This window comes from Stegodyphus dumicola, chromosome 7, assembly GCF_044657685.1.
Source record: "Stegodyphus dumicola isolate Sdum_Otavi_A_Nest chromosome 7, ASM4465768v1".
NCBI classification, from domain to species: Eukaryota; Metazoa; Arthropoda; class Arachnida; order Araneae; family Eresidae; genus Stegodyphus; species Stegodyphus dumicola.
The window spans coordinates 201627408-201654688 of NC_140774.1; the positions used below are offsets into that span (position 1 = coordinate 201627408).

A 27281-nucleotide genomic window follows, 5' to 3' on the forward strand; every position below is an offset into this window, starting at 1 on the left:
TCAGAATATATATTTTTTATTAAAATAATACTATCTATAAAACGAAACAGACTTGTTTGACATTAAAAAGTATATTGCACAAGATGATGTGTTTCATGAAACATAAAATGATCTCAGTTTTGGAACATAAACTATCATTAAATGGAAAACTTGTACGACGTTGACAATTTTTAACAAGATACATATGTGACATCCATTTATAAAAAATAATTCGAAGCTGCATAGCACGAATGCATAATGTTATCTATGTTATTCAGTTTAATTATCTTTCTGTGGGTATATGGGTATGTTTAAAGGCAAGCACCGCAATAAAAAAAGGTACTGAATTTCACACTTTGTAAAATTTCACAATGGTAAAAACAGACAGAACGATAAGATTATATGTTTTGTGTCATATATCTTGAAAAGTATTTGCTGAATAATGTTTTAATCAGATTACCTGTTATTAGTAAGAAAAGATAGCTAAAAGGGAGGATTTATATTCTTATTGCAAATAAAATGCTTTGTTGCACTTGAAAATCTCTTGCATCACAGAGATTTTTTAGTTGTTGACTGTAACTGTGTAAGGTATATTTTAATTTCATAACCGTTATTTTAATTTTAAAGTCTCTTTCCTATCAATTCTTGTTTCCACTTACAACCAACCAGAATGAGTTTTTAGAATCGCGAAGAAGGCAAATCAGTTAGAAGAAGTATTTAACCAGTTAACTGTGCCGCTCTCGTTTAAGAGTGCGCACCGTTTTGTGTCGCCAGAATCGAGCCACGAGGAGTCTATTCGTCCATCACAGAGTAATTTGCGCTGGTAAGATATTGGATGAAAAAGATGGGTTTATTTTATTAAATTGAAAATTTTATTACTAATATTGACTTATTTGGTTAACATAAGCATATATTACATACATATTAAACTAAAAACACAATCAATTCAATTAAATATTATACATATAAAAGTAAGAATTTAAATTCCTGCTGTGGAGTGATATTCAGCAAAACAGCAATACACAATGGGACTTTGCAAATCGAACACCAGTAACGCCATTCCTTCCCGATCTTACGTTTGTAGCAATGCGAACACCTTCGCGTAGGGTTGTTTTTTCCCGATGTTCCGGGTATATACTCCGGAACATGATTCCCGCCTAATTGGCTTATATTAGATCTAAATGTTCGAGTTTGTGTCGATTTCTTTCTTTCAATTGGATACGTCGCAAAAATGTCTTCAATAAATTTCAGCAAAAATTTGATACGCGAAAATTTTCCATCATTTTTTTATATAATATGAATGCATTCAGACACATAATGTCTAAGAAATGGAGAAATATATTTTTGTAGTACTTTTTGAATCGTTTTCTTGCTGTGGAGTACGCTATGATAATTCCATCGCTCGTATCCACTCCACCCATTTTTTTATTATAATCAGTCACTAGCTCCGGTTTCTTTTTTATTATTTTTCTTTCCTCTGTTTCTATTACGTTGTCGTTATGTACAGTACTTACTAAATAAACCTCCCTCTTATCTTTCCATTTCATTAACATAATATACGCATGACGTGTATACACGTCAATACACAAAATGGTGTCGATTCTCCATGACGAGTATACTCGTCAATCACAGTTAACTGGTTAAGGAAGGTTCAACTTACTTCGTGAGAGAGAGCTAGGCATCCTGGGTAGCGTGCGTTTGCCTTCGGGCTAAGTCTCTCTTGGAGCTGTTACTCTAGTATATTACGTGCCTTTTGATATTCGCCGTCTAGTTTAAATTCAGGGCCAACTGATACGTCAGATACTTGTGTTAGCTTCAGCAAAGTCTCTCTTAGTTAGCTATAGTTTAGTTCTTATTTCTTAGTTTCAGTTCAAGCCCGAGTGGAGGCTTTGTTGTAAGCCCGAGAAGGGGGCCAAGTGTTATTGTTAGTTGAGTGAAATAAAGGGTATTTTAATCCTTCTTGATCTATATCTTTAGTTATTTGAACTCAGCGATAAGTACCCTTCACTAGGTTCCTCGACGTTTATTTGAGATAAAAAGAGGGAGAAACCCTACAAGTGCATAATTGTTTCCAGAAAATAGCTTGAAAATATTTATTCGTTACAAACAAAATGCTCAAAATATATTTTTGTATTTGTTTTGTAAATGCTAGCAATGAAAGATTAACAGGTTATTTTTTTTTATTAGCAAGCTAGACATTGGTAATTTTTCTATCATTATAATTAAAATTACGTAGTCGAACTCTCACCTGCAATTCGTGTATGAGTCTATTCAGGGGTGTTGGAACCCCAAAATCTTCAAAAAATTATGATTTCGGATTTTTGCATTTTCAAATTCTCTGCACTTTTATCTTTCTAAAAATACCATTCTTCAATCTCTATGAAAATTAAAACTGTAAAAAAATCTAGTTTTAATTTGTCATCTACTGCTTTGATCAATGAGGATTTTTACATAAAAACGCGTTTTTCTCCAAACGTGATTTTTTTTATGCTCGATGTACCTTTTCTCAGGAACTAATGCTCACAGGTATTTAAACGTTTTATGGCTTATTTATTAGGTTCCCTAATATTTACTGAAATGAGCTTTTTGTAATAAACTTAGGGAGAAAAGTGCTAAATTTTACTATGCCTAACAAAATATTCTGTAATTTACTCTAAAATTCAAAATGTTTCAAAAGCTCATTTCAGTACAATCAGATAGGTATACTTTAATTACAGAAAAAATTTCAAGCTTGTACCTACAGCAGATTTTGAGAAAAGGTACATCGAAAATGGCCAATTTAACATTGTCGGTATAGGGGTTTCTGATACCCCTTCAGCAACTGCAATTTCGTATACGAATTGCACTTGCCACTACGATATTAAACACATATTATAGAACAGTGTGATATTATAGTACAGTGTCTTGCTCTTTCAGTATTTATAACAACAGTGACATTAATCCGAACTTTGCCGTCTGTTGGAAGTTTCACTGCATAATTGGACAGTAGCAAAGAAAATGGGATGCAAAGATGAAATGCCGCACAAGTGAATACATATTTGAATGCGACTAAAAGTTGCAATGTGAGGTGCAGTTTCAAGACAAGTGGCTTGAAAGCTCCTTTCACAAGACGAGTTCGTACTTGGCTTTTGAAGGTGTCATAATCGTTTTATTCTTCAAGGATCATCTAGTCCTCATCACTGCAAGGACCTAAAATATTTCCACCATGCTTTATTTGGTTGATGTTCACCACCATCCACCTCCTTTCATGCCACCGCCCATTCCTCCGCCATAACCTCCGCCGTAACCTCCAAATCCATCACCTAGGCCACCGCCGTAACCGCCTCCCATGCCGTAATCCTGACTCTTCACTCTGTAAAAAAAGAAAAAAAAATTTAATTGCATTATCTATATATATAAATAAGAATTTGTGTTTTTTGTTTGTTTGCGATTAACTCGGGCACTACTAGAGCTATCGTCACAAAACATTCTATAGTTCTTTTCTGCGTCCTGGGAAAGTCGATGCCTACTTCCCCCCCAAAAAAATAGTACCTAAAATCTGAGATTTTAATTAAAAACTGATTTTCCCCTTTTTTTTTTCGAGTGGCAACGGTCTCGCACGCTGGAGATAAAAATCTGCTTTATTTCGAGAAGTGTTGCCACTGCTCGCTTTCAAATCGTAGAGTTTGCTAATAAAAAGTTTCTAAGTTTTACAATAAAATAAAAATACCATTACCAAGTGTTAAATACATTATTCCTGATTCCAAAAATTCTTGGGAAGCCATTTCGACTGTTTCCATCTTCGTACGACTTGAATCGGCGACGATATTAATTGAAAAAACTCTGACAACACTCATTTTAGCACTCATTTTTCCGAGTGGCAACAGTCTCGCTCTTTAGAGATAAAAACAAGGGAAAGGTCCGTGGGTCTCAGACCATCAGTTCATTCTCTACAAGCAACCTCTCCAGAGGAATTCGGCTCGCTGCAGAGTGCACCCCCCCCCTCATGCCGCACAGACACTCTCCTTTCTTTTAATGTGTTTATCACCTAGTCTTAAACTAGTCAGCAAGAAACAAAGTTAAGGTTCTTATATTTTAGGAAAGCATTTTTCAGATACATTTTGTAAATTTGAAAAAAAAAATTAAATTAAAAATTTTAAAATAAAAATCTGAAATGTGTCAGATTTTAAATTACGTCCAAAGAGGCGTTTTTTTTAACATTTTGTGTGTTATCTTTCTTTATTAAATATCATGTTCTTCGCACTTAAACCATAAGATCCAGTTCAACAGCAATATCGAAAAATAGTTTTAAAATGAGCATATCTTTAGAATTTCCGATAGAGAGAGCTGGAGGTAAAAATGTTTTTTTCTGCACAACGTTGCCATGGCTCGCTTTGAAATCCTTGAGTTTGTTGATCCAAAATTCGTTAAAGTTTTACAAAATAGGAATTCGATTATAAAACAAATTCCAAATTTCAAATTTGGTTTTCCACATGCCCATTTTCGGTGGAGGATTACGTCATTCAAAATTCGATGGCTCTATGTACCGTTATTTTATCACAATGCGAGAAATATACATACATTTATGCAGCTTTTTCATTATTTAATTTCTTCAAATATAATGCAGCACTCTAACATTGGGTGGCAACAGTTTGGAAAGTGAAACGGACATTTATAGTGACTCAACGTAAAATCGCAAAATGAAAACAATAGTCCTTCAGGGACAAAGTTCCTTTGGACTAATAAAAAATGCAGAGTGCTTAGATAAAAAATAGTTGTTAATTAGATTGCTATAAAATTTAAGACACCATTGATCTATTAGAAGTATCTGAAGTTTTTTGAGTTGATTTCTCAACCAGTCTCAACTGAAAACTTGTTATTAGACAGCTGACTTTAGAGTTTTAAATCACGCCTGGAACATTTCTATCTTATCAAACTGTTTATAAAAGGCCGATTGAGAAAAGGCCGTTAATGTTTTACAAAATAGGGTATCGATCATAAAACAAATTCCAAATTCGAAATTGGGTCTTCCACATGCCCATATTCGGTGGAGGATTACGTCATTCAAAATTTGATGGCTCTATGTACCGTTATTTTATCACAATGCGAGAAATTTACATACATTTATGCAGTTTTTTCATTATTTAATTTCTTCAAATATAATGCAGGACTCTAACATTTTGTGGCAACAGTTTGAAAAGTGAACCGACATTTATAGGAGTCCGACGCAAAATGCCAAAACGAAAGTAATAGTCCTTTGGGATTCAAGTCGTTTTGGACTAAAAACGCAATTAATCAAAATATCTGACCCTAAAAAAATTAGTTAATTTGCATTTGAAAGTTAGATATTCCCCAAGATTTTATTTAGAAATCCTGCTCTGTTAACTGGGTAGAGAAAGAAGTACTGCATTTTGTTAACATTATTCTCGTTTAACCTTATGTCATCCTTTCATTTCTACACTCCGTAGTTATTAATAATAATCAATAAGGCAGTTAACGATCGGAGAAAGCAAACATTCCAGTGTTATGAAAACGCACAACTAATTTGACTTTTGCGTGATGAAATGCAATGACAGTTAGCGCTTGGTAACAACACAGCTAGCCAATCACTTTGTTCAAAGAATAAAATTCGAATACAGCGTGAGGATTAGGATTCCAAATTGATAAAAATACATCCAAATAAAAAGTAAAGTCTTTTTTTTTATATTATGGGTATTAAGTCGTTTATATTACAACTGTTTTTACTTCCTTGTACGAAACGAAGCAGCAACTGTAATCGTGGAAAATTTAGGGTATCTTAAAGAAAATAGGTATTTTAACCGTTTTCCAATCCATTTGAATGATTTTTCTTTTTTAGTCCAAAGGGGCTTTGTCCCTGAGGGACTATTGTTTTCACTTTGCGATTTTACGTCAAATCACTCTGAATGTCTGTTTCACTTTTCAAACTGTTGCCACCAAATATTATCACCCTGTATTATATTTAAAGAAATTAAATAATAAAGAATCCGCATAAATGTATGTATGTTTCTCGTACTGTGATAAAACAACGGTACCTAGAGCCATCCAATTTTAATTAATTTAAATTTTAACCTTTTAACTGTCATGCCCGAAATAATCTCGGGCATTCCAAAATGGTATTCCAAAATGTCATGCCCGAGTATTACTCGGTCTAATATATTTTGAGTGCATCGTATTGTTATACCCGAATATATATCGTGAGAAGTTTATTTCGGAGTTTTTATAGTTCAACAGATGGCAGCATTTTACTGAAGGTTTCAAAGGATAGAGGTTAAAGTTCAAAGTGCGCGACATGTTTTTGATTGCGTGGTAAACATTTCATTTTTGAAATAAAAAAAAATTGACAATTTATGCACCTAAATTATCAAAATAACTTGACAGTTAAAAGGTTAGTCCCTAATTCTACTGCGAATATGGGCATCTGGAAGCCGAAGTTTGAAATTTGTTTTATTACCGATTTCATACCCCCCCCCGGGGGTCGACGTAGAGAACTCTGCGAAGCTACTGGTTAGGATCTGTACCTAGGCAGTCTCGGCCACGGGGGTATAAAATTTATGAACTTGGTGGTTCTGAAGGCTCTGGGAAAGGTCACTCATTGGCCGGCCCCGGAGTCTGGCACGTCCTAGCGCGGCGTGGTTCTAGTAACCCGGGGTCTCCCCCGGGGTCGCTGGGTAATGTCCCGCTGCGACGGGCTCGTCCAAGCGACTGGTAGAAGCATTAGACGACCGGTGCTGCCTGGGGTGCGTCCCCAGGTGGTGCGCTGCTCTCCTGATGGGTAATAGTGGAGGTTGAACCACCATGATGTGCCCAAAGGGGGAGTGGACCCGGAATGAGATTGAGTTCTCGATACGGGGAATGCCCTAATCTTCTTCTTCTTCTCTTCTACCGATTTCATATTTTGTAAAACTTTAACGAATACTTGATTAACAAACTTAAGGATTTCAAAGCCGACAATGGCAACGTCGTACAGAAAGAACATTTTTATCTCCAGCGCGAGACTGTGCACAGGAAATTCTAAAGATATGCTCAATTTAAATATAATAAATTTATGCTCGATTTATTTTGCGATATTGTAGAGTCATTAGGTTAATTGGAAGCAGAAAAGATGAAAAATATGCAACCGCCTTCGCCGGGAATCGAACCACGGACCTCTGGAATACCGGCCTAGCGTGCTGAACCACTACACCACGAATGCACACTAGGGAAGTGGGACCTTTTAATATTACTCTTGAACTGAATTTTATGGTTTAAGTGCGAAGAACATGATGTTTAATAAATAAAGATAACACACGAAATGTTAAAAAAAAAAAAAAAAACGCCCCTTTGGACGTAATTTAAAATCTGAAACCTTTCAGATGGTTTCGGATTAACAAAGATGGTTTGAGTTTTCATGTATTTTTGTTTTGCTGCGGATTGAGCTGAATTGATAGAATGAAAAATATACCTCAAATGAAATTCGAGGAAATATATTTGTAAAGATCGTGACTTGTAAAGATCGTGACTTGTAAAGATCGTGTTTTGTAAAGATCGTGATTTGTAAAGATCATGACTTGTAAAGATCGTGACTTTGAAATATAAATAATAGGACAAGAACTTGCATTTTACGGTGTGGCAACAAGAAGAGAATTCGGAAGATTTTTATATATATTTTGTTTGGAGTTCAATTATTTTTAGTATTTTAATAGTTGTAAGAGTTTTAACTGTAGTAGTTAAGAGTATAAAATTTTAATAGTTAAGAGCTGCAGCATTAATTTTTTTGGTTCTGTTTTAAAATTCAAATAAAAGTATTTTGTTCATTCTGAAAATTTAGCTTTGTTCTTCCTACAAGGTTCAATATCCATCATATTGAAATAAGGAAAGGATTTTTACTATATTCAAATGAAGAGCAGCAAAAAATTTGTGTAATTTAACAGCCAGTACAGGGACGTTTTTTTAACTTTATTTTTTTTGCAGTTTTTTCTTTTTATGGGTAAAGTAATGACTCCTAGTTACAAAATGTGTAATTAGAGGAATCCTCATATTTACGCTGTAATGTACTTTATCATGTAAAACATTAACATATAATGCTATATGCATTACATAACGTATATTCCGATGTCAAACGGAATATTCTCGCTGGTAACCTTTTACGCCTCATTTTCAAAACAAGTCGCAGCTTTTTCTTATAAGATTGATTGTTTCTTTCAATACTGGCATAAAATTACATAGAATTTTTATCAGATAGTTCAATTTTATGTCTAAGGCCATTTTCGGTAATTAAGTCAATTAGGATGCAATCACAGCTCTTACCCGAAGCCGAAAATGTAGAAAAGGAAGGTCAAGGGTTAAATTCGTCAATTCTAATGAGAATGCATTAGTGAAGTAAAGCACTGCAGTTTTACATAATTTCTGAGTAAGCTATTCGTACGCATTGAAATATTTCTTGCATTTAAACTTGTGTTCCAAATTAAGATTTAACTTGAAATTAATGTAGATAATTACTGAGAGCATTAGATTTTTGTAGAGTAGTTTACGTGAGATGAGATCGCTTGGGGTCACGTGATATGAACCGGCGAATGAGGATGTTGAACCATGAAAGCATACTGAATTCTTAAATTGAAAGCATAGTAAATTCTTAAATTAATGTCTTTTTACAAATTTCTTGTCTTTATTTATCGTCTTTTTATAAAGTTTTAAGCGATATTAAAATGTTTATGCCTTCAAAAAAAAGAATTTTTTTTAATTTTTTAATTTTTTTTAAATATTTTTTATGTGTATACTATATGTTGTCGCCAATAAAGTCTGCTTGGCGAGATTTGCGCCGGCGAAACGGAAAAGTACCATAATTTTTTAGCCCAGAGGAGTCAATTTGCCCAAAACGGCTATTATTTTCGTTTTGGCATTTTGCATTGGTTCACTATAAATGTCATTTCACTTTTCAAATTGTTGCCACAAAATATTAGAGCTCTTCATTATATTTAAAGAAATTAAATAATGAGGAACCCGCATGAATGCATGTATGTTTCTCGCATTGTGAAAAAACAACGGTACCTAGAGACACCTAGTTTTGAATAACGTAGTCCTCCCTTCGAACATAGGCATCTGAAACCCTAAATTGGTATTTGCTTTATTATCTATTTCATATTTTGTCTAACATTAAAGAATTTTTGATTAACAAACTCATCGATTTAAAGCAGTGGGAACACTGTACGAAAAAAAAATTATCTCCAGCGCGCGATACTCTGTATCGGAAATTCTAAAGATACGCTCTATTAAATATTTTGTGATATTGCTGTTGAATTGAATTTTATGGTTTAAGTGCGAAGAACAAGATATTTAATAAGTGAAGGCTTAATTACAAAACATTAAAAAACGCTCCTTCGGGCGTAATATAAAATCTGAAATCTTTCAGATTCTTTTCGATATGTCATTTAATTTTTATACTCTTTCGTGTGATACTTAATTTTTCTTATCGAATCGGATTATACAAGTTCGTTTCTATTTTAATATCATAAAATTTGGTATCAATTGTTTTTAAATGTACTTTATCATGTAAAACATTAACATATAATGTTACATAACTTATAATGTTATTAATACATTACATAAATTATAATTATTACCTTAATTACATAACTTATAATGTTATTAATACAATAATTATACTTAAAACGTACTACAAATTTTGTTATCTTAGGTTTGTAACGCACGTCTTTTGGTAGAGGGAATAACACTAATATTTTTTTAGCCCAGAGGGGTGAATTTGCCCAAATGGGCTATTAAAAATATTTCATGGGATAATAAAATAAAAAATATTTCATGGCAATTTAAAAATATTTCATGGGATGATACTTATTAACGAGACATTTCAATATGTTTTGTAAATTTTTGTTTTATCTCATTTCCATTGTATGAATGTTATTCACAAATACCATATTGAATAAAAGGCTCATGTTAACAATAACATGCTGCTAAATAACTCCCCGCTCATCTACTATAGTGGTTAGCGACGCTGACTGCCGTACCAAAGGTCCCGGGTTCGAATCGCGGAGTTGTTTTTAAATGTACAGTGTCTGTGAGGCATGGGGGTACTCTAAATATGTGGCTTGCCGAAAATCCTCTGGAGTGGTTGATGGTACGTGAAGACAGATGGTAGGGGAGAACACGTCCACCCCCCGGGGTGCTCTCTTTCAATATTGGGGGCGGAACTGAGCAAAGTCGCGTATTTATGGGTCTTGCCAATAACAGGCACAGTCTTGTTCTCCTTGCCACGATTAATCTCATGGGCTTTATCAGACATGTGAGATTAAGTCACAACAACAATAACACAATGACAAATAACTCTCGAAGAGGAAAATTTTGGCTATCATTTTCGCATTTGAGATAAGACTTCAAGTTCGTCGACAAACATCAACGGTAAAGTGAATATTTCCCTGTTGACATATCCTTCTTCCACAGCTCTGGAATACTTCAGTTTAAATTTAAAGAATGATTAAAAATTATCCTCGATGTAAAACAAATTTACGTTTATAAATAGGCATGGACACAAATCTAAGCACATATTTTTTTCCTTTTCAATCAAAGTGGAAAGTAATTTCGATAATTTAAGAATTACTGCATAATATCGAAAACGCCGTATTGAAATCAGTGCATTGCATACATAAGTAATACCTTCGCTTTTCCAAGATTATTAGTAGGTAGATTTATTTTCGAATATCTAGAAAACTATCATTTTAAAATAACCATAATGATTTCGAGTCATTTAGACGTCAAAAAACATTCCGAAAATAAAATAAAACCTAAATGTTCTACTAACATAATCACTGAAAAAACAGCAATATAATTCAAATTAATTTATTGAAATATTACTTGCAGATTTCTATTTATAGGGAAAGAATATGTTCGTGTCTAAGATTATGATCTATAAATATTAGCAAAAAAACAGACGAAGTGTTATATAATTCTAATCTTCCACTATCTGTTCGTTTTGATTATTCAACACTTACGCAAGTCAAGCAGCGAACAATGGGAAATTCTGATTTGTGGAAGTGGATATAAATAAATCGAAAAACAGGTAGTTATATTTTTTCGCCCTAAAATCCAAGTTACAAAATATGTGGATTAAAAAAACATATGTCAGAAATAATTGTGTAAAAGAAAATATCAGTAATGCTCTACTGGACACAATATCAGGAATTTGATTATAGGCTTGTTGGCATTGGGTATTTACGGAAATGGTGTAAAGAAGTTCTGACCTTGCAATGCTAAGTTTTTTTAATACCTTCCAATGTAAAGCGGGAAGTTTTGTACGAAAGGTTCTTTTTTTACAATCTTACGATATAGGGAAAAAAATCTTTTCGTTATTAAGAAACTATTTTTGTCTTCAACTGAGTAACAGTTTGCAGGCATCAAAAGACTTAAGCAAATGTTTATTACTTATGTTATTTAATATGATTAATAACAAATTAATCATATTGAACTAAGGCAAAGAACATATACCTGGAGACGTTTCCTTTCCTAAAATCGTTAATGCCCGAATTTATTCGCCTTTAAAGACATTAGGTATTTTTTTTTGAAGTAGGCAAGATGAAAAATTAGCAAACGCCTTCGCCGGGAATCGAACCACGGACCTCTGGAATACCGACCCAGCGTGTAGAACCACTACTACACCACGAAGGCACGCTAGGAAAGCGGGAGAAATACCTTATATACTCCCCTTTTTAAAGGGCGACTGGGGTTTTTTAGGGAACCAGTCGCCAAATCCTGGGTGTGCAGAGTCATCATCCACAACCCTTTTAGTTCGGGCGCCACTGTAGAGACATTAGGTATAATTTGGAAGCAGGAGTGATGAAAAATTAACAAACGCCTTCGCCGGGAATCGAACCACAGACCTCTGAAATACCGGCCCAGTGTGTTGACCACTACACCACGAGGGCACGCTAGGAAGGCGGGAGAAATACCTTATAAACACAAAGGGCAGTGAGCCCAGAAGGGCTATGAATTTCGTTTTGACATTTTACGTCGGCACACTATAAACGGCGAATCGCTTTTTAAATTGTTGCCACCAATTAATTAAACCCTTCATTATATTTAAATAAATTAAATAGTGAAGAATCTGCATAAATGTACGCACGTTTCTCGCACTGTTATGAAACTACGGTACTTAGAGCCATCCAATTTTGAATAACGTACGTCTCCACCCGAATATGGGCATCTGGAAGCCCAAGTTTGGAATTTGCTTTATTATCTATTTCGTATTTGGTAAAGCATTATGAGCTTTTGATTAAGAAGCTGACCGATTTCAAAGCGAGCAACGGCGACGCTGTATGGGAAAAAAACCTTTTTATCTCCTGCGCGCGAGACTGTGCATCGGAAATTCTAAAGATATACGCTTTTAAAATTATTTCGTGATATTGCTGTTGAATTGAGTTTTATGGCTTAGGTGCGGAGAACATGATATTTAATAAATAAAGGTAACACACAAAACGATTTGGTCGTAGTATAAAATCAAAACCTTTCAGATTTTTTAATTTTATTTATTTATTATTATTATTTATATTTATTTATTTAGTTATTTTGACGTTCTAAGTTACGCAAACGAAGTCCTTTGTGAGCAAGTGAAATTGCTTGCTGTAGCCACTCATCCATTAATTTTAATTGATGATAGTGTCAAGCCTTATTCGGCAGCTATAGATAGCCGGTAGCTTGAAGATCACTTTACTGAACGATTGTCTGACAACAGCTCAATCGGAGTCCATTAAACTTTTATTGGACTGCTTTGGAAGACTGCTAAGTGCTGTGTTCTTTCTCGAAAGGTCACCGAAGTTGAAACATGCAATAACATTCCTTCCAGCTAAAAAATCTGATAATATCGTTGGTAATATTGCAGAAAAATGGCAAGATTGCATTTACTTGAAGGGCGGCAATATTCTAGAATCATGTGATTCCCTACCCTCCCCTAAAAAAAAAAAAAAAAAAAAAAAAAAAAAAAACCTTATAATTTGTGAAAACTACAAAATTTCGAATACTGCAGAATTAAAAATGACTCAATTCTCTTGCCTGTGCTGCGTGTCGTATCTACATCTTATTTGTCCTAACATTTATGACTTGAGCCTATTAACTCTGGGAGATCAGTTCTCTTTAGAGAAAAAATAAACATATAAGCTTTATTTAATTTGCTTTATAAGGTGTTTCTCCCGCTTTCTTAGCATGCCTTCGTAGTGCAGTGTTCAGCACGCTCGGTGCTTGTTTGAGAGGTCCGTGGTTCGAGTCTCGGCGAAGGTATCGCTCATTTTTCATCTCTCCTGCTTCGAAATAACTTAATAACTCTACACTGGCGCCCGAACTAAAAGGGTGGTGGATAATGATTCTCCAACACCAGGATTTGGCGATCGGGTCTCCTAATCTTCAGTCGCCCTTCAAAAGTGGGAGTATATAAGGTATTTCTCCGGCTTTCTTAGCATGCCTTCGTAGTGTAGTGGTTAGCACGCTCGGCGCGTATTCGAGAGGTTCGTGTCTCGGCGAGGGCATTGCTTATTTTTCATTTCTCCTGTTTCGAAATGACCTAATGTCTCCACAGCTTGAATAAATGTTTCAAAATCATTCGGATATAATACACAAGAAACTGACAAAAACGAAAGCTCTGCACCTGTGACGATCTTATTTGTATTTACATCTTATTTGTCTTAACATTTATAATTTAAACCTGTTAATGTTAACTCTGGGAGGTCAGTTCCCTTTAGATAAAAATTAAACTTACAAGCTTTATGTAATTTTGCTTAAATAAGTGTTTTAAAATCTTTCGGGTATAATGCACAAGAAACTGACAAAATGGAAAACCATGCACCTGTGAAGATTTAGAAAATTTAGATTAACCCTAAGGCCGATTCAATAAGTTGATCCAGTAAGTCTCTCGGTAGTTATATGAATGCAGAAAGCTGAAAAAAGTTGAATGACCGTCAACTTCTAGTAAGCCCGATACTGTTTAATTGAATCGAAAATCAATATAATAATAGTTATTACAACGTGCGGAACTCGGTTTCTTCTTGCTGTAGAATTCTAGAAGTATATTTCCCGGTTCAATGGATTGAATGATCAGTTTTCATCTACTCACGTAATCAACACTTTGTATTCAGGTCAGATCCAATGTAGCCATGGGTCACTTACAAGAACAAAAGCAAATGACTTTCTCTTTCCGTACTTCGTCAGGCGAAATATATTTCGTTTTAATAGAAAAAGGAAGCGCAATTACTCTTAAGTGTTTCGAAAATTGCCAGGTAGAAAGGAAAAGTATAAATCAGATAGAGAGTTTGAAAGATAAAAAAAAATAATAATATAAGCGCCCCCAAAATTCAAGTGTTTATTTCAAATCAATTAAGTTTGTAAGAAACAAGAGAGTGTCATTTTATATAAATTATAACTTTCAAAGTAAAATTAATTTAGGCTTGCTTTTCGACATTTATATTTTTAACGTGATCGAGAATTTGTTTTAAGAAATATTCACTTTTATGAGAAAAACATCTTATGAAGTTAAAAAAATATATATATTTGTTTTGTTTCTACCCGTTTAAAAATGAGCGAATCCGAGAAAAAGTAACCTCATTAAAAGTAGATCATTATTCATTGCCCACTAGCGGCCGAGCGGTAAAGTCGATAAACACTGGTAGTTCGGTCCGAGGTTCGAATCCCGCGAACGGGCTGGCTGCATGGCACGTTTTCGTGGTTTTCCCCATGTGTAACGCGTATACGAGCCAGTTTTCCTTAGAAGGTCCTCCACGAACGCATCCCTCTCCTTACGCAGATAGCCTCGAGGCTTTGCCGTAATTAAATAACCTAATATTATTCATTATATTCTAGAATTTTCTAAAAATGACCTTCCGCCTCGTTATTTGATATAAATTTTCGAAATATTTTGAAACTTAACCATCCAAGGTAGCTAAGAATAAGCTTATCTTCTACAAAGGTTTTTTTACCTTCACTTTATCATTTTCTAGCCGCATTACTAGCCTTCGTCTGGCTTTTAAATGTACCGTAAAAATGCCTAAATGGAACCCCAAACATTAAATTTAAAACCTGCACAGAATTTTATTCTGCAGAACTACTCTATCAAAAAAAATCAATAAAAATGTATCACATATTTAAAAAATTACAATGAAATAATATCCCTTAATACAAATAATAATTATCCTAATAAATAAATTAACCAACTTCCGTTTCAAAATCTTAAGAATTCAAATGCTTTAAAGGAAGTTAAGAACTTTGTTTCCTAAAACAAATCCTCCAAAACTGTTTATATAATTAAAACTATATATAATTAAAACATAATATAAAAAATTACAATGAAATAAGCAATAAATCTCATATTTTCAAGAGAAAACAGTCAGCAGTCCAGTATCCAAAGCAATGAATGAAAAACTGTTGACTCATGACTCTCCTATTCTTTAACATACCAAAAAAATAATAATTTCTAAGCAAGAAAGAAATATTTAATCAAATATGACAAATGCTTTATTAAGTATTTCAACGACACTGATCTCTGCCCGCTATGAACTTCACACTTGGTATTGCATTACTGAATATAAACTAATATTACCATTATCATCATAGATAAAAAGCAGCAATGACAGTAACTATAGAACGTAATAGAATAGTAATAACAAACTAATGATAGGAATTACAAAATGTAATAAATAATAGCTGAAACAAAAAATTCAGTTCTGGAAATTAATAAAATCATCCTAGAAATTAATAAAAGAACATTCGTTCTTCATCTTTGAGACTCAGAAGAATTCTTCCTAAGAAAATAAAATATTTATCTTCGCGTCTTGTATTTAAATGAACTCATATTATGATTAACTTCAGAAAAAAGACATTGCAAAATTGAGGTAATCAACAGTTGTCTTAGTGTTTCAAAAATTAGAAATTAACAGTATTTAGAATGTAATGAGGCAGCTTATTAGAAATGCTATTAGTCTCAAATCGCACTTTTTTGTCCGTATCACTTTTCAAACGATGCCACAAAATGTTATCGCCATGGATTACTTTTACACATATATAGCGAATATTAAAAAATATATGGGAACACAAAAGAATTTTCCATCAAATATTATTTCTACGTATTATTTTTAAAGAAATAATACCATGAATATCAAAAATGTATAGTAAGACAAATAAAAGGACGTTGCCACTTTATTTTTACATATTTATTTCACTTTTTTACTTTAATTTATTCTTTGCTTATGTATTTAAACTATGGTGCTATTAGTTTTATGATGCTTCTATGTGGCTCCAGTCATGGACTTCTAGTTTAACAGCGCAAAAAACATTTGCAACGAAAATAAAAATGTAACAATTATTTTGTAAATACAGATGCACATTATTTATTTTGTATGATATAAATGAAACTAATTTTGAGTGGTTACTTTTATATTTATTTTATGCAAAATGTGCGCAATATTAAATTAACGTAGAAAATGGTGTGACAAAGTTTATTAATTATAGCTCATTTTATAAAACGTTTCCTGATTTAACTTATCCAAAATAAAAATAAATAAGTAATAAAATTGTTAGAATAAATTTGTGTCACTTTTGCGTAATGAAATTCGGCAACGTCAAAAACAAAACAGCGCCAAACGATATTTATCGGCGAGAGAAGATTCTACCTATGTTCAGAAGCAGAAGTCTTAAAACAATTCTGTGCTAACGTTGTATTTGCGTTCATTCTTTCAGCATGTTAAATTCACTTTATGAAATATACTCCTGATAATATTGCCTAATAGGTAAGCCTGAAGTTATTTAAAACTTATAAATAAATCTTTTGTAAGTTCCTTATTTCTATTTAAATGTTTGTAAAGACTGTTAACTTTGATTTGTATTCTATTTGTGTTCTATATGAGTTTAACTCTCTAACTTATTAAATAAAAATTTCATAGTTATTCTAACTTATTATTCTTTAATAAAACCATGCTAAGTAGAAGATAGTGCATTAAAACGCCTTAACTGTGTTAATTGCACGACATGTCAAAATTGGCTTTCTTAAAACAAGTTTAAACTAATAAAAATTTAAAAGAACTGTTAAAAAAGTAACCTTACTTTGATTCTGAATAAAATTCTATCGATTTCGATGACGATCAGACATAGTTCTGTATTCTTCAGCAACAAAAACGTTTTGAGAATGCATCATAAATTAAAGATAAAAATGCGTTGCTTCTAAAAACAGGAGAATTGTGTCTGATCCGCCTTCGATTGACAGATAGATTTTTATTTAAAAAAACTGATGGATATTTATTTAAAATTTATGCCAAAATAAGATTGCTCTATTATTTACAAGTATAAAAGAAAGTACAATGGGAGAAAAAAAAAAAACGGATTTTTGCCTCTTTTTAGAAAAATATGATTCTCATTACCCCATTCCTAAAATTCAAGAATACTGTGTTGGGAAAATTATCTTTTTATGTCTCTACTTATTTCCGTTTGTTTTAAAATTTTATTTTGTAACTCGCGTTTTATATTTTAACTTTTGCCTTTTACTTTGATTTTTAATATATATATATATATATAGATAGATAGATAGATAGATATAGACTGACAGTTAGAGTGACATTTACTTCTTTTGCACTGGCTATTTTCTTCTTTAAATATAAATTGAATTTAATCATTAGAAATTTAAGTTTCCTTTTCTACGATTTTCCATTTCCACATTTATGAAGCTTAGGCAATTTCGCTTTTTTAGTTTTTTTTTTTTTTCATTTGTTTTATTCTTAATAAACGTGTGCATTTGACCTCTTTGGTATTCCAAGTTACTAGTTTTAAAAGTTAAATATTTTCTTCCCCTTGCTTTAGAATTTTGATTTGTTGTTAGCTCAGATGGGCTATTAATCTCGAAACTGCATTTTGCGTCGAATAAGTTTCAAATTTTTGCCACAATATTATCGCCTAGTATTTTAGGAAACTAAATAATGAAGAATCTACATGAATGTATGTATGTTTCTCGTATTGTGAAAAAAACCACAGTACCTAAAGTCATCAAATTTTGAATAACATAGTCCTCCACAAGAACATGGGCACTTGGAATTCCGAATTTGGAATCTGAATTTGTTTTCTACTTCAGATTTTTTTAAACTTTAATGAATTTTTGATTATCAAACTCAACAGATTCAAAGCAAACAGTGGTAACACCGTACGAAAAAAAAAAAAAAAAATTATCTCCAGCGTGTGAGACTGTGTATCGGAAATACTAAAATTATGCTGTTTTTAAATATTTTTAGTCCAGTGTGTCATTAGCACAAATGCTCTTGAAACGTGTATGTGTCTGTAAATGAAAACAAAATACCAGTTTTGGCATAATATAAAGTTTAGAAACTTTCAGACTTTTTTTATTATCAATATTGTTAATATTATAATTTTCATATTATGTAGCTTGATCCATGGAAAGTCCTGAATTTGTAGAGTAGCGATCGATCCTGGTAATTTTCTTTTACAATTTCTTAAAGCTTCTTTCTTAAAATGTCTTTATTAAAAAAAAGCTTTACATTTCTTATAATAATTCTCTTTTAATTATTTTATTAGTCCAGAAGGGCTTTGTCTCTGAAGGACTATTGTTTTCGTTTTGCGATTTTGCGTTGGTTCACTATAAATGTCTATTTTGCGTTGGCTCACTATATTTCACTTTTCAAACTGTTGCCACCAAATTTTAGAGTCCTGCATTATATTTGAAGAAATTAAATAAGGAAAAATCTGCATAAATGTATATTTTGCCTCTAGTTTACCTACATGCAATGTTTGTAGAATTATCAACAATTTAAAAATTGTTTAAGTGCGGCTAAGCCTAATTTTTTTTTTTTTTTTTTTTTTTTTTTACCATAGCAGCCATACTTGTTTAAATTTGAAACTTAGCAGAATAATGGATTTGTTGCCAATCTAAAGCAACTAAGCTTCGAAACAACAACTGTTTCTTTTATATTTGTCTAATTCTTTTATACATCGTATTAGATTTGTTATAGTATTTGAATAGAACATATGGCAACGATTAGATAATTCTTCAGATATATGTGAATTTTAAAGAGTTGTACTGTGGTTTACTATTGTGGTTTATATGCTATCGACGGAGTAGGTTTAATTCAATTGAATACGTTTAAATGAAAGGTAGAAAAAATGCGTATAATTTAATATTCCGTGCAAGAAATTCATGTGGTGCAGACATCAGATTTTTTACTCTTGCATTAATTTACTTATATTTCAGTCTTGTTTTGCCCCTTAAAATTACTTCTGAGTGGAAGTAACAAATAATTAAATTCCAATATGTTGTACTTACTCATAAGGAATATGTTTTATATTCTCCTGGAATACTGGAACAGGTAGAGGGAGTGGCAGGGGAAGCAGAATCTTTTTACCAGTCAGGGCATTTGCCAAAAGCAGCATCTTGGCGATCTTCTTCAGCTTGAGTTTATGGCCTGCTTCCACGCTCGGGACTAGAACCAAACCCGACAAGGCGACAACAAGACAAATGCTAAAGAAATGCTTGTTCATTTTGCCGAGCTAAAGAATGAAAAGATCCATAAATCTCTAGAAACATAACTGATAAACAACCGAAAAATATTCCACAAAGTGTAAAATAAAATACTCATCTAATAAGCAACATACTGTTACGGATTTTGTATTTATTTAGATTATTTTTACTAGAATTTGTAATTAAAATTGTTTTATATTGCCGTGCAATGCAGCACGACTTTTATTTGAAGAGAAATCTACGCCGGAAAACTTAAAATATAGGAGCACGCGCATTTGATAAATAGATATCTCGTAATTGAAAAATCGAGAAAATAATAGAATATTATCGTGCTTAATTAAAAAGCTTATAAAAGCCGAAGCAAAACATCTGAACATCTCAGTTCAGTTGTTTTATGAGTTGTTTACTTAGTTCTTGTTGTTGACTATAGAAAATTCGCGGTGAAATTAAATTAGCTTTCTCTGTTTTGAACTGAGTTCTATTCAACGTTTTATTAGTTTAAAATATAACTACTGTGAGATATTGCGATATTGTACAGATAACTCTGAGGAAATTTCAACATTTTATTTCTTGGGATAAGAAACAAATTTATTAACTTTTTATCGACTTGTCCATTCAGTCTATTATGAACCCGTACGTACGCAACAGTGCTGTTGGTTTGGATGATTATGGACTATCTGCTTTAAGGGATAAATGTGTTCCTGGAGGACTTTGTAAGGAAAAGTCCCGACGAACGGCCCACCAGCGGCCGAGAGGTAAAGTCGCTGAACACTGGTAGTTCGGTCCGAGGTTCGAATCCCGCGAATTTTGTGTTTTTCCTCATGTGTAATGTGTATACAAGCCAGTTTCCCTTAGAAAGTCCTCCACGAAGGCATCCCTTCCTTTAGGCAGATAGCCCTCGTGTGCTTTGCCATAATCACACACACACACCCGACGAACGGACTAGCTGCATGGGCGTTTCCATGGTTTTCCCCATGTGTAATGTGGATATGAGCCAATTTCCCTTAAAAAGACCTCCACGAGGTATCCCTGTCTTTCTGTTTAGTGCCTAAGAGGGAGCACGTAAGAAATAAAAAATATGTTACACATAGGAAAAATCGTGAAAACGCACATGCAGGTCAGCCCGTTCGCCTAGAATCGAACCCAGGTCCCAACTACCAGCGTTCAGTGATTTTTCCTGCTCGGCCGCTAGTGGGCGTAAAATGTTCTTGCAGAAATTCTAAAGATATGCTTTTTCTAAATATTTTGTGATTTTGCTACTGAATCACGTTTTATATGGCGTAAGCGCCAAAAATGTGATATTTAATAAATAAAGTAAACACACAGGTGTATTTAATTATGGCAAAGCACACGAGGGCTATCTGCCTAAGGGGATGAATGCCTTCGTGGAGGACTTTCTAAAGGAAACTGGCTCGTATACACGTTACACATGGGGAAAACCACGAAAACGCCCATGCAGCCAGCCCGTTCGCGGGATTGGAACTTCGGACCGAACTACCAGTATTCAGCGACTTTACCGCTCGGCCGCTGGTGGGCCAGTAAACACAAAAAACGTTAGTATTAAAAAGAGAGAAAAGAATTCTAAAGCCAGCTTAGTATGAAAACTGAACATTGGTAGGTAAACTGAGAAAAGGCCGAAAAAAAAACAGAAAAATGTATGCCAACCCTTAACGCTGCATCGAAAATTCTAAACGTACATTCCAATGTTGCTTTTAAAATTTTTGTAATTTAGCTGTTGAATTGCATATGGCGTAACTGCGAAGAAAATGATGCTTAAAATAAACTGAAAAAGACAGAAAAGATACGTTAGTAGATGTGAGTGTAACAGCAAAACTGGTACACTACGAGCACAGAGAGAGCGTAAGAAACCTTAACAAACCCTTTTGAGCCAGCATTAAAAGCTGAAACTATTCATATTTTTTTCAAAATTTATCTATATATATATTTTGATTTCAGTGTATTTGACGCATGATTCTAATTCCAAATTTAAAAATGTTTAGTATTTAACGCTAGTGTTATATAATACAGCTGATAGAACGCAAACACCTTTTTTAAAAAAGTTAAATTTAATTATAATTTTATCTTTTATTTTGTTTGCGTGAAGAGAAGAACCAATAATATACATTAATATTTAAGTGACGTCACACTTTAAGAGGTTTGTCGAGTGTTGTAATTCAACATTCATGAAGTGTATTTAAATGTTATTTGAAACATAAGTAGCTTTTAAATTAAATAACTTAATTATCGAAGAGATTTAATAAAGTGCCTATCTAAATTGCAAATTTTGAAGTTATTTATTTTCAGGGAAAATGCTTCTCAAATACTTCTGAAATCCAGATGAATTTTTTTTTAAACTAGACCGAGTAACAGATCGTTGGCTGTGACTGCAACAGTGACATAATTTGTCTGACAGATGTATAAATTGTTTTCTTCATTCTATTGTTTCACGTTCACTGCACTTGTACTAAAAGGACACTTTTGTCCAATGATAAGATCGATGAAATCAATTTAGAGATTCGCTAGTTAATCTGATGGAATTCGCCATCTTACTTACTCTAAAAGAAGACCAGTTTAACTTACTGTGCACATTATTCGCTTATTTTTTTTTTATTATTTTGTTATTAGCCGTGCTGTAAACATATTATTTGAAAATGTTGTAAATCATTGTGTTAAAAATCATTGTAACTCTGTAAGCAATCATGACTCCGTATTTACGGTCTCAAATCTCGCTAAGTAGACTTTACTGGCGAAAACACAGAGTATACACATAAAAAGTGTTGACAAATGTTAGTTTCAAGAATTTTTTATTTTGAAGGTATAAATATTTTAATATAGTTTAAAATTTTGTAAAAAAGCCAATAAACAAAGACGATAAAAAGGTAAAAAGACATTAATTTAAGAATTTACTATGCTTTCTCCGTACAACATCCTGATTCGCCAGTTCATATCACGTGACCCCAAGCGATATCATCTCACGTAAACTACGCACAAAAATCTAATTCTCTCAGTAATTATCTACATTAATTTCAAGTTAAATCTTAATTTGGAATGCAAGTTTAAATGCAAGAATTATTTCAATTCGTACGAATAGCTTACTCAGAAATTATGTAAAACCGCAGTGCTTTACTTCGCTAGTGCATTCTCATTAGAACTGATGACCCTTGGCTTTGCCTTTTCTATATTTTCGCCTTCGGGTGAGGGGTGTGATTACATCCTAATCGACTTAATTACCGCGAATGGCATAAGGGCATAAACTGAACTATCTGGTAAAAATTCTATGTAATTGTATGTCAGCATTGAAAGAAACAATCAATCTGATAAAAAATAGCTGGGACTTGTTTTGAAAATAAGGCGTAAAAGATTACCACCGAGGATATTCCGTTTGGCATGAGTTGTACCACTATTGGCGACTTTATCGCCTGCGCCGGCAAAAAGGAAAAGTACCATAAATGCTTTATAAAATATGAAACAGATAATAAAACAAATTCCAAATTCGGGCTCCCAAATTCCTATGTTCGGGTCGAGACCTACATTATTCAACTTTGGATGGCTCCAGGTTCCGTTGTTTTTTCATAGTGCAAGAAAGATACATACATTCATGCAGATTCTTCATTATTTAATTTCTTTAAATATAAATACAGGGTTCTAATATTTGGTGGCAACAATTTCAAAAGTGATTCACCGTTTATAGTGAATAGACGCGAAATGCTAAAAGGAAATTAATAACCCTTCTGGGCAAATTGCCCCTTTGGGCCAAAAGAACATTTGAATGGTCAAAAATATGAAGCTGCGTATGTTACCGAACGTTCGTTAATCGGGATTTGATAGTGCATGATAAAATATGATAAGATTCCCAGTGAAGTTATATAACAGTCATCTTACGACTGCAGCATTACTTAGAGTAGCTTTCTTTGCTACTGCAGAAAAGGTCTTTTTATTTCACTATAAAGATGATTTTTCTTTCGCTCTGCTGACAGTTTCATTTTTCTGCGTTTTCACAAACTCTGCATAATATTACTGCCTTGTAAGAATTTAATACGTATATTTACTGTATCATCTCTGGAAATTAGGCAAAATGTCAAAATATTTCAGTTTCAAACATAGAAAAACAATCGTTTAGATACATATGCCTAAACAGGCGGAGCCGGTGTTTGGTTATTTTATATTTATTATGTATAAAGTTTTAATGTACTTCCCATTCTTGTTAACTAAGGTAAAAGATATAAATTGCATTACGTGATTTTATGGTTAAATGTAATATAAAAAAATTACAAATATTGAAGAAGTTCCTACTTGAGCTTATAACATTACATAAAGCTTATAATTTAGTACAAGAATGGCATATATTTGATGACATTGCAGTGTTTGATTCCTTTGTCAAAGACTGTTTTATTGATTAGTGTATCAAACGCTTTCCATAAATGTTACTTTCTAAGATTCTAAGAGACTGCAAGCATAAAGCATTATAAAAGAATATAGGAATTACGATGACACATTATTTGCTTTTTCTCAATTGATTAATTATCCATAAAATATACGCTCCCCAGTTTCAAACTCGAAACTGCTACTTGTTTACGCATTAAAATTGTTAAACCTGTTTAGAATTTTAGAAAAATAATTCTAGAAATTTTAGTTAATCAAAATTAGGCATAAATAACATATTTCTCTTTAGGAACAATTTTGATGAAGAACTGATAATGTTGGTTGCGTTAACATTTTTAATTTAATAACGTTAGCCTTCTACTTTATTTAGGTATTATTAGCACTTAGAAAATGTGGTCTAATCTCGAAACTTGAAATATTTCCTTATTCCTTCAAAACATTTTCAAAACATTCAGTTTTACTAAGGTTGAAATTAAATCCCTAAAACTCTTTTTCTTATCAAATGTTGCTTTTCATGAAAAATCGAATAACAATAATTAACTAGATATGCCATTATATATTAACAAGTATCGTCTGATCACTCTTCAGAAATTCAAATTTTAAACTAAAAAATTACACCGAGATTTCTTTTGGTTAAAACACTGGAAACTTGACTTCCGTTAAGTTTCCAGTGTTTTAACCAAAAGATTTCCAGTGTTTTAACCAAAAGAGAACCAAAAGATTATGATTTCATACTGTAAAAAGCAATTTAATAATTATTTGGAGTTTTTAAACTGAAAATTGTCTCATTCAGAATTTCCAGTTTCTTTTTTCTTATCTTAAATCATCATGATGCCATATTTAAAATGTAAATATTTTCTTTTTTGAAAAAGAATAAAAAGTTATGATTTTAAGTCTCCTACTGACTGAAGCAAATACTTAATTTAATTTGTTTGTAATTAAACTCACAATTAATAATTTAATAGAAAATAAATCTGAACATTAATTTTGAGGAAAAGCATTCATATAATTTTTGCAATAGTTTAAAGTACTTTTTTTATTTTTAATTAAATAAAAACTTCAATAAGAAATTTCAAAGTAAATACAACGTTTCTACGAAAAATAAATTACTAGCTTGGAGCAAAATCAACAAAATATATTCCAACCAGCTAATAAGAAGTTTTCAGAAAAATTACTTTGAACGCCACATTACTACCGAATCTTTCAGAATCTGAGAAATGTCTCCAAATTCTCCTGATACTGCAACCACAAAGAAATGAAGTAAAATTATATCCTTACATGTATTGGTATTTCAAAGGATGAGGAGATTTTTCAGCTGGCAACTTCAGAAAGGTCCACTCAAAAACTGACTGAGCTCTTGATAGAAGGCCGTCTTTTAAACTCTCAAACCCCTGTCCAAAATCGGAAGTTCTTTGAACTGCGGACTCTACGGAGGTAATGAAAATATAAAAAAGCAAAATGCCAGCTATAAAAGAGTCTCTAATATGCAAGAAAGAAATAGAACAAAAAAATCAGAGAACTTGAACTACGAGAGTTGCCAAATCTCAAAGTGAAAAAGTTTAAAAAAAGAAACCCTCTCTTGGAAATAAGGTGAATGTTAAAGAATGGAGATTTGACTCCTCCCCCGTAGATTCACGACTGGCTGTTCAGTGGGTCACGTAAGACTCAAAGGTTGTTTTTTTATTGGTGTCTGCGGAAAGTTGTCTTAGCAAATGACATCACAGAACGTGAGATGATGCGATTACAAAGCTTCAAAATAAAATTCACTTTTAGAAGAGCATTTTCAATATTTCACGATTTAAAGTCTACTATGAAAAAGGCAATGTAGCTTTTAAACTTTTAATGCCCTAGGTATACAATTCGTTGTTGAACTTTTCTTACATGAAAGAATAAAGTTATATTTGATAAAAAAAAATGAAAAAAAATTCAGTTTTTCAGTATTGTAATCTCAGGTTAATAAAAATTTTAAAAGCAAATAAAAATTAATTATTTATTATTTTCTTAAAATAACCAACTTAAAAAATTTAAAAATTTAATTTTTAGTCCAAAGGGGCAATTTGTCCAGAAGGACTATTAATTTTGTTTTGGCATTTTGCATTGATTCACTATAAGTGTGGTTTCACTTTTCAAATTGTTGCCACCTAATATCATCGCCCTGTATTATATTTAAAGAAATTAAATAGTGAATAATTTGCATGAATGTATGTATGCGTCTCGCATTGTGATAAAACAACGGTACCTAGAGCCATCCAATTTTGAATAATGTACGTCTTCACGCGAATATGGGCATCTAGAAGCCAAAACTTGGAATGTGGAATTTGTTTTATTATTTATTTCATATTTTGTAAAGCATTTATGAGTTTTTGATTAAGAGACTCAACGATTTCAAAGCGAGCAATGGCAACACTGTAGAGGGGGGAAAATTACCACCAGCGCGTGAGACTGTGTATCGGAAATTCTAAAGATATGCGCTTTTAAAATTATTTTGCAATACTGCTGTTGAATTTAATTATACGGTTTAAGATCAAAGAACATGATATTTAATGAATAAAGGTAACACACAAAATGTTAAAAAAGGCCTCTGTGGGCGTAATATAAAATCTGAAAGCTTTCACATTTCTTTTTACATTTTTTTAATTTATTATTTTTTTTTAATTAATAAATCGATATTTTAAGAAATATAAAAGTTTTTAATCTAGTTTAATACATTTTTTAAAACTGGTAATGAAAATTATCCTTATGATAAAGAGTTTTTGGATTATAATTTTTTTAGTCAGCGTGTTAAATTTCAGTTTCAGATAAAATATTGTATTAAAATACTTTACTAGCTTCAGTACGGAAAGTGAATACTGTTCTTTGGGATTGCCTCATTGGTAATACTGGAAGCAGGAAGTACAATAATAATTCGAATAAAAATTTAGTTATCAGAAGTAATGACTACATTCTGACCCTTTCATAAAATATCAGACTTTTCCATACCCATTTTCGCATTCTTTTTTTTTTTTTTTATCAAATTTCAACTTAAGTATCACTTATCTAAATATATGTGACATGTGACAGAATGGATGAATTTATAATCGCGTACAAATTTAAATTTAATGTTTATTTATATTTTTACACCATTTCTTCTACTCAAATCAGAAATTATTCATATTACGTTTTCATAAACGGTTAGAAATAGGCTCATCTAAAAAAATGCTATGCATGGTTATCATCAGAAAATATGTAATTGCAATATTAATTTTATCTTCAATTTTCAATTCAAATCAAGCCCACCAGCGGCCGAACGGTAAAGTCGCTGAACACTGGTAGTTCGGTCTGAGGTTCGAATCCCGCGAACGGGCTGGCTGAATGGGCGTTTTCGTGGTTTTCCCCATGTGTAACGTGTATACGAGCCAGTTTCCCTTAGAAAGTCCTCCACGAAGGTATCCCTCCT

The 27281-nt window shown here is 32.6% G+C and overlaps 1 protein-coding gene across 1 annotated transcript; it reads right to left on the reverse strand.

The window, feature by feature from the left end:
- On the reverse strand, window positions 1-25281 carry LOC146996604 (uncharacterized). Its single transcript, XM_085821230.1, has 3 exons — window positions 25124-25281; window positions 19268-19491; window positions 1-3331 (listed from the first exon to the last, which is right to left on the reverse strand). Exons 2-3 carry the CDS (start codon window positions 19480-19482, stop codon window positions 3205-3207), a joined length of 342 nt encoding a protein of 113 aa, XP_085677356.1. The 5' UTR covers window positions 19483-19491; window positions 25124-25281; the 3' UTR covers window positions 1-3204.
- Between the last annotated feature and the right edge of the window lie 2000 nt (window positions 25282-27281).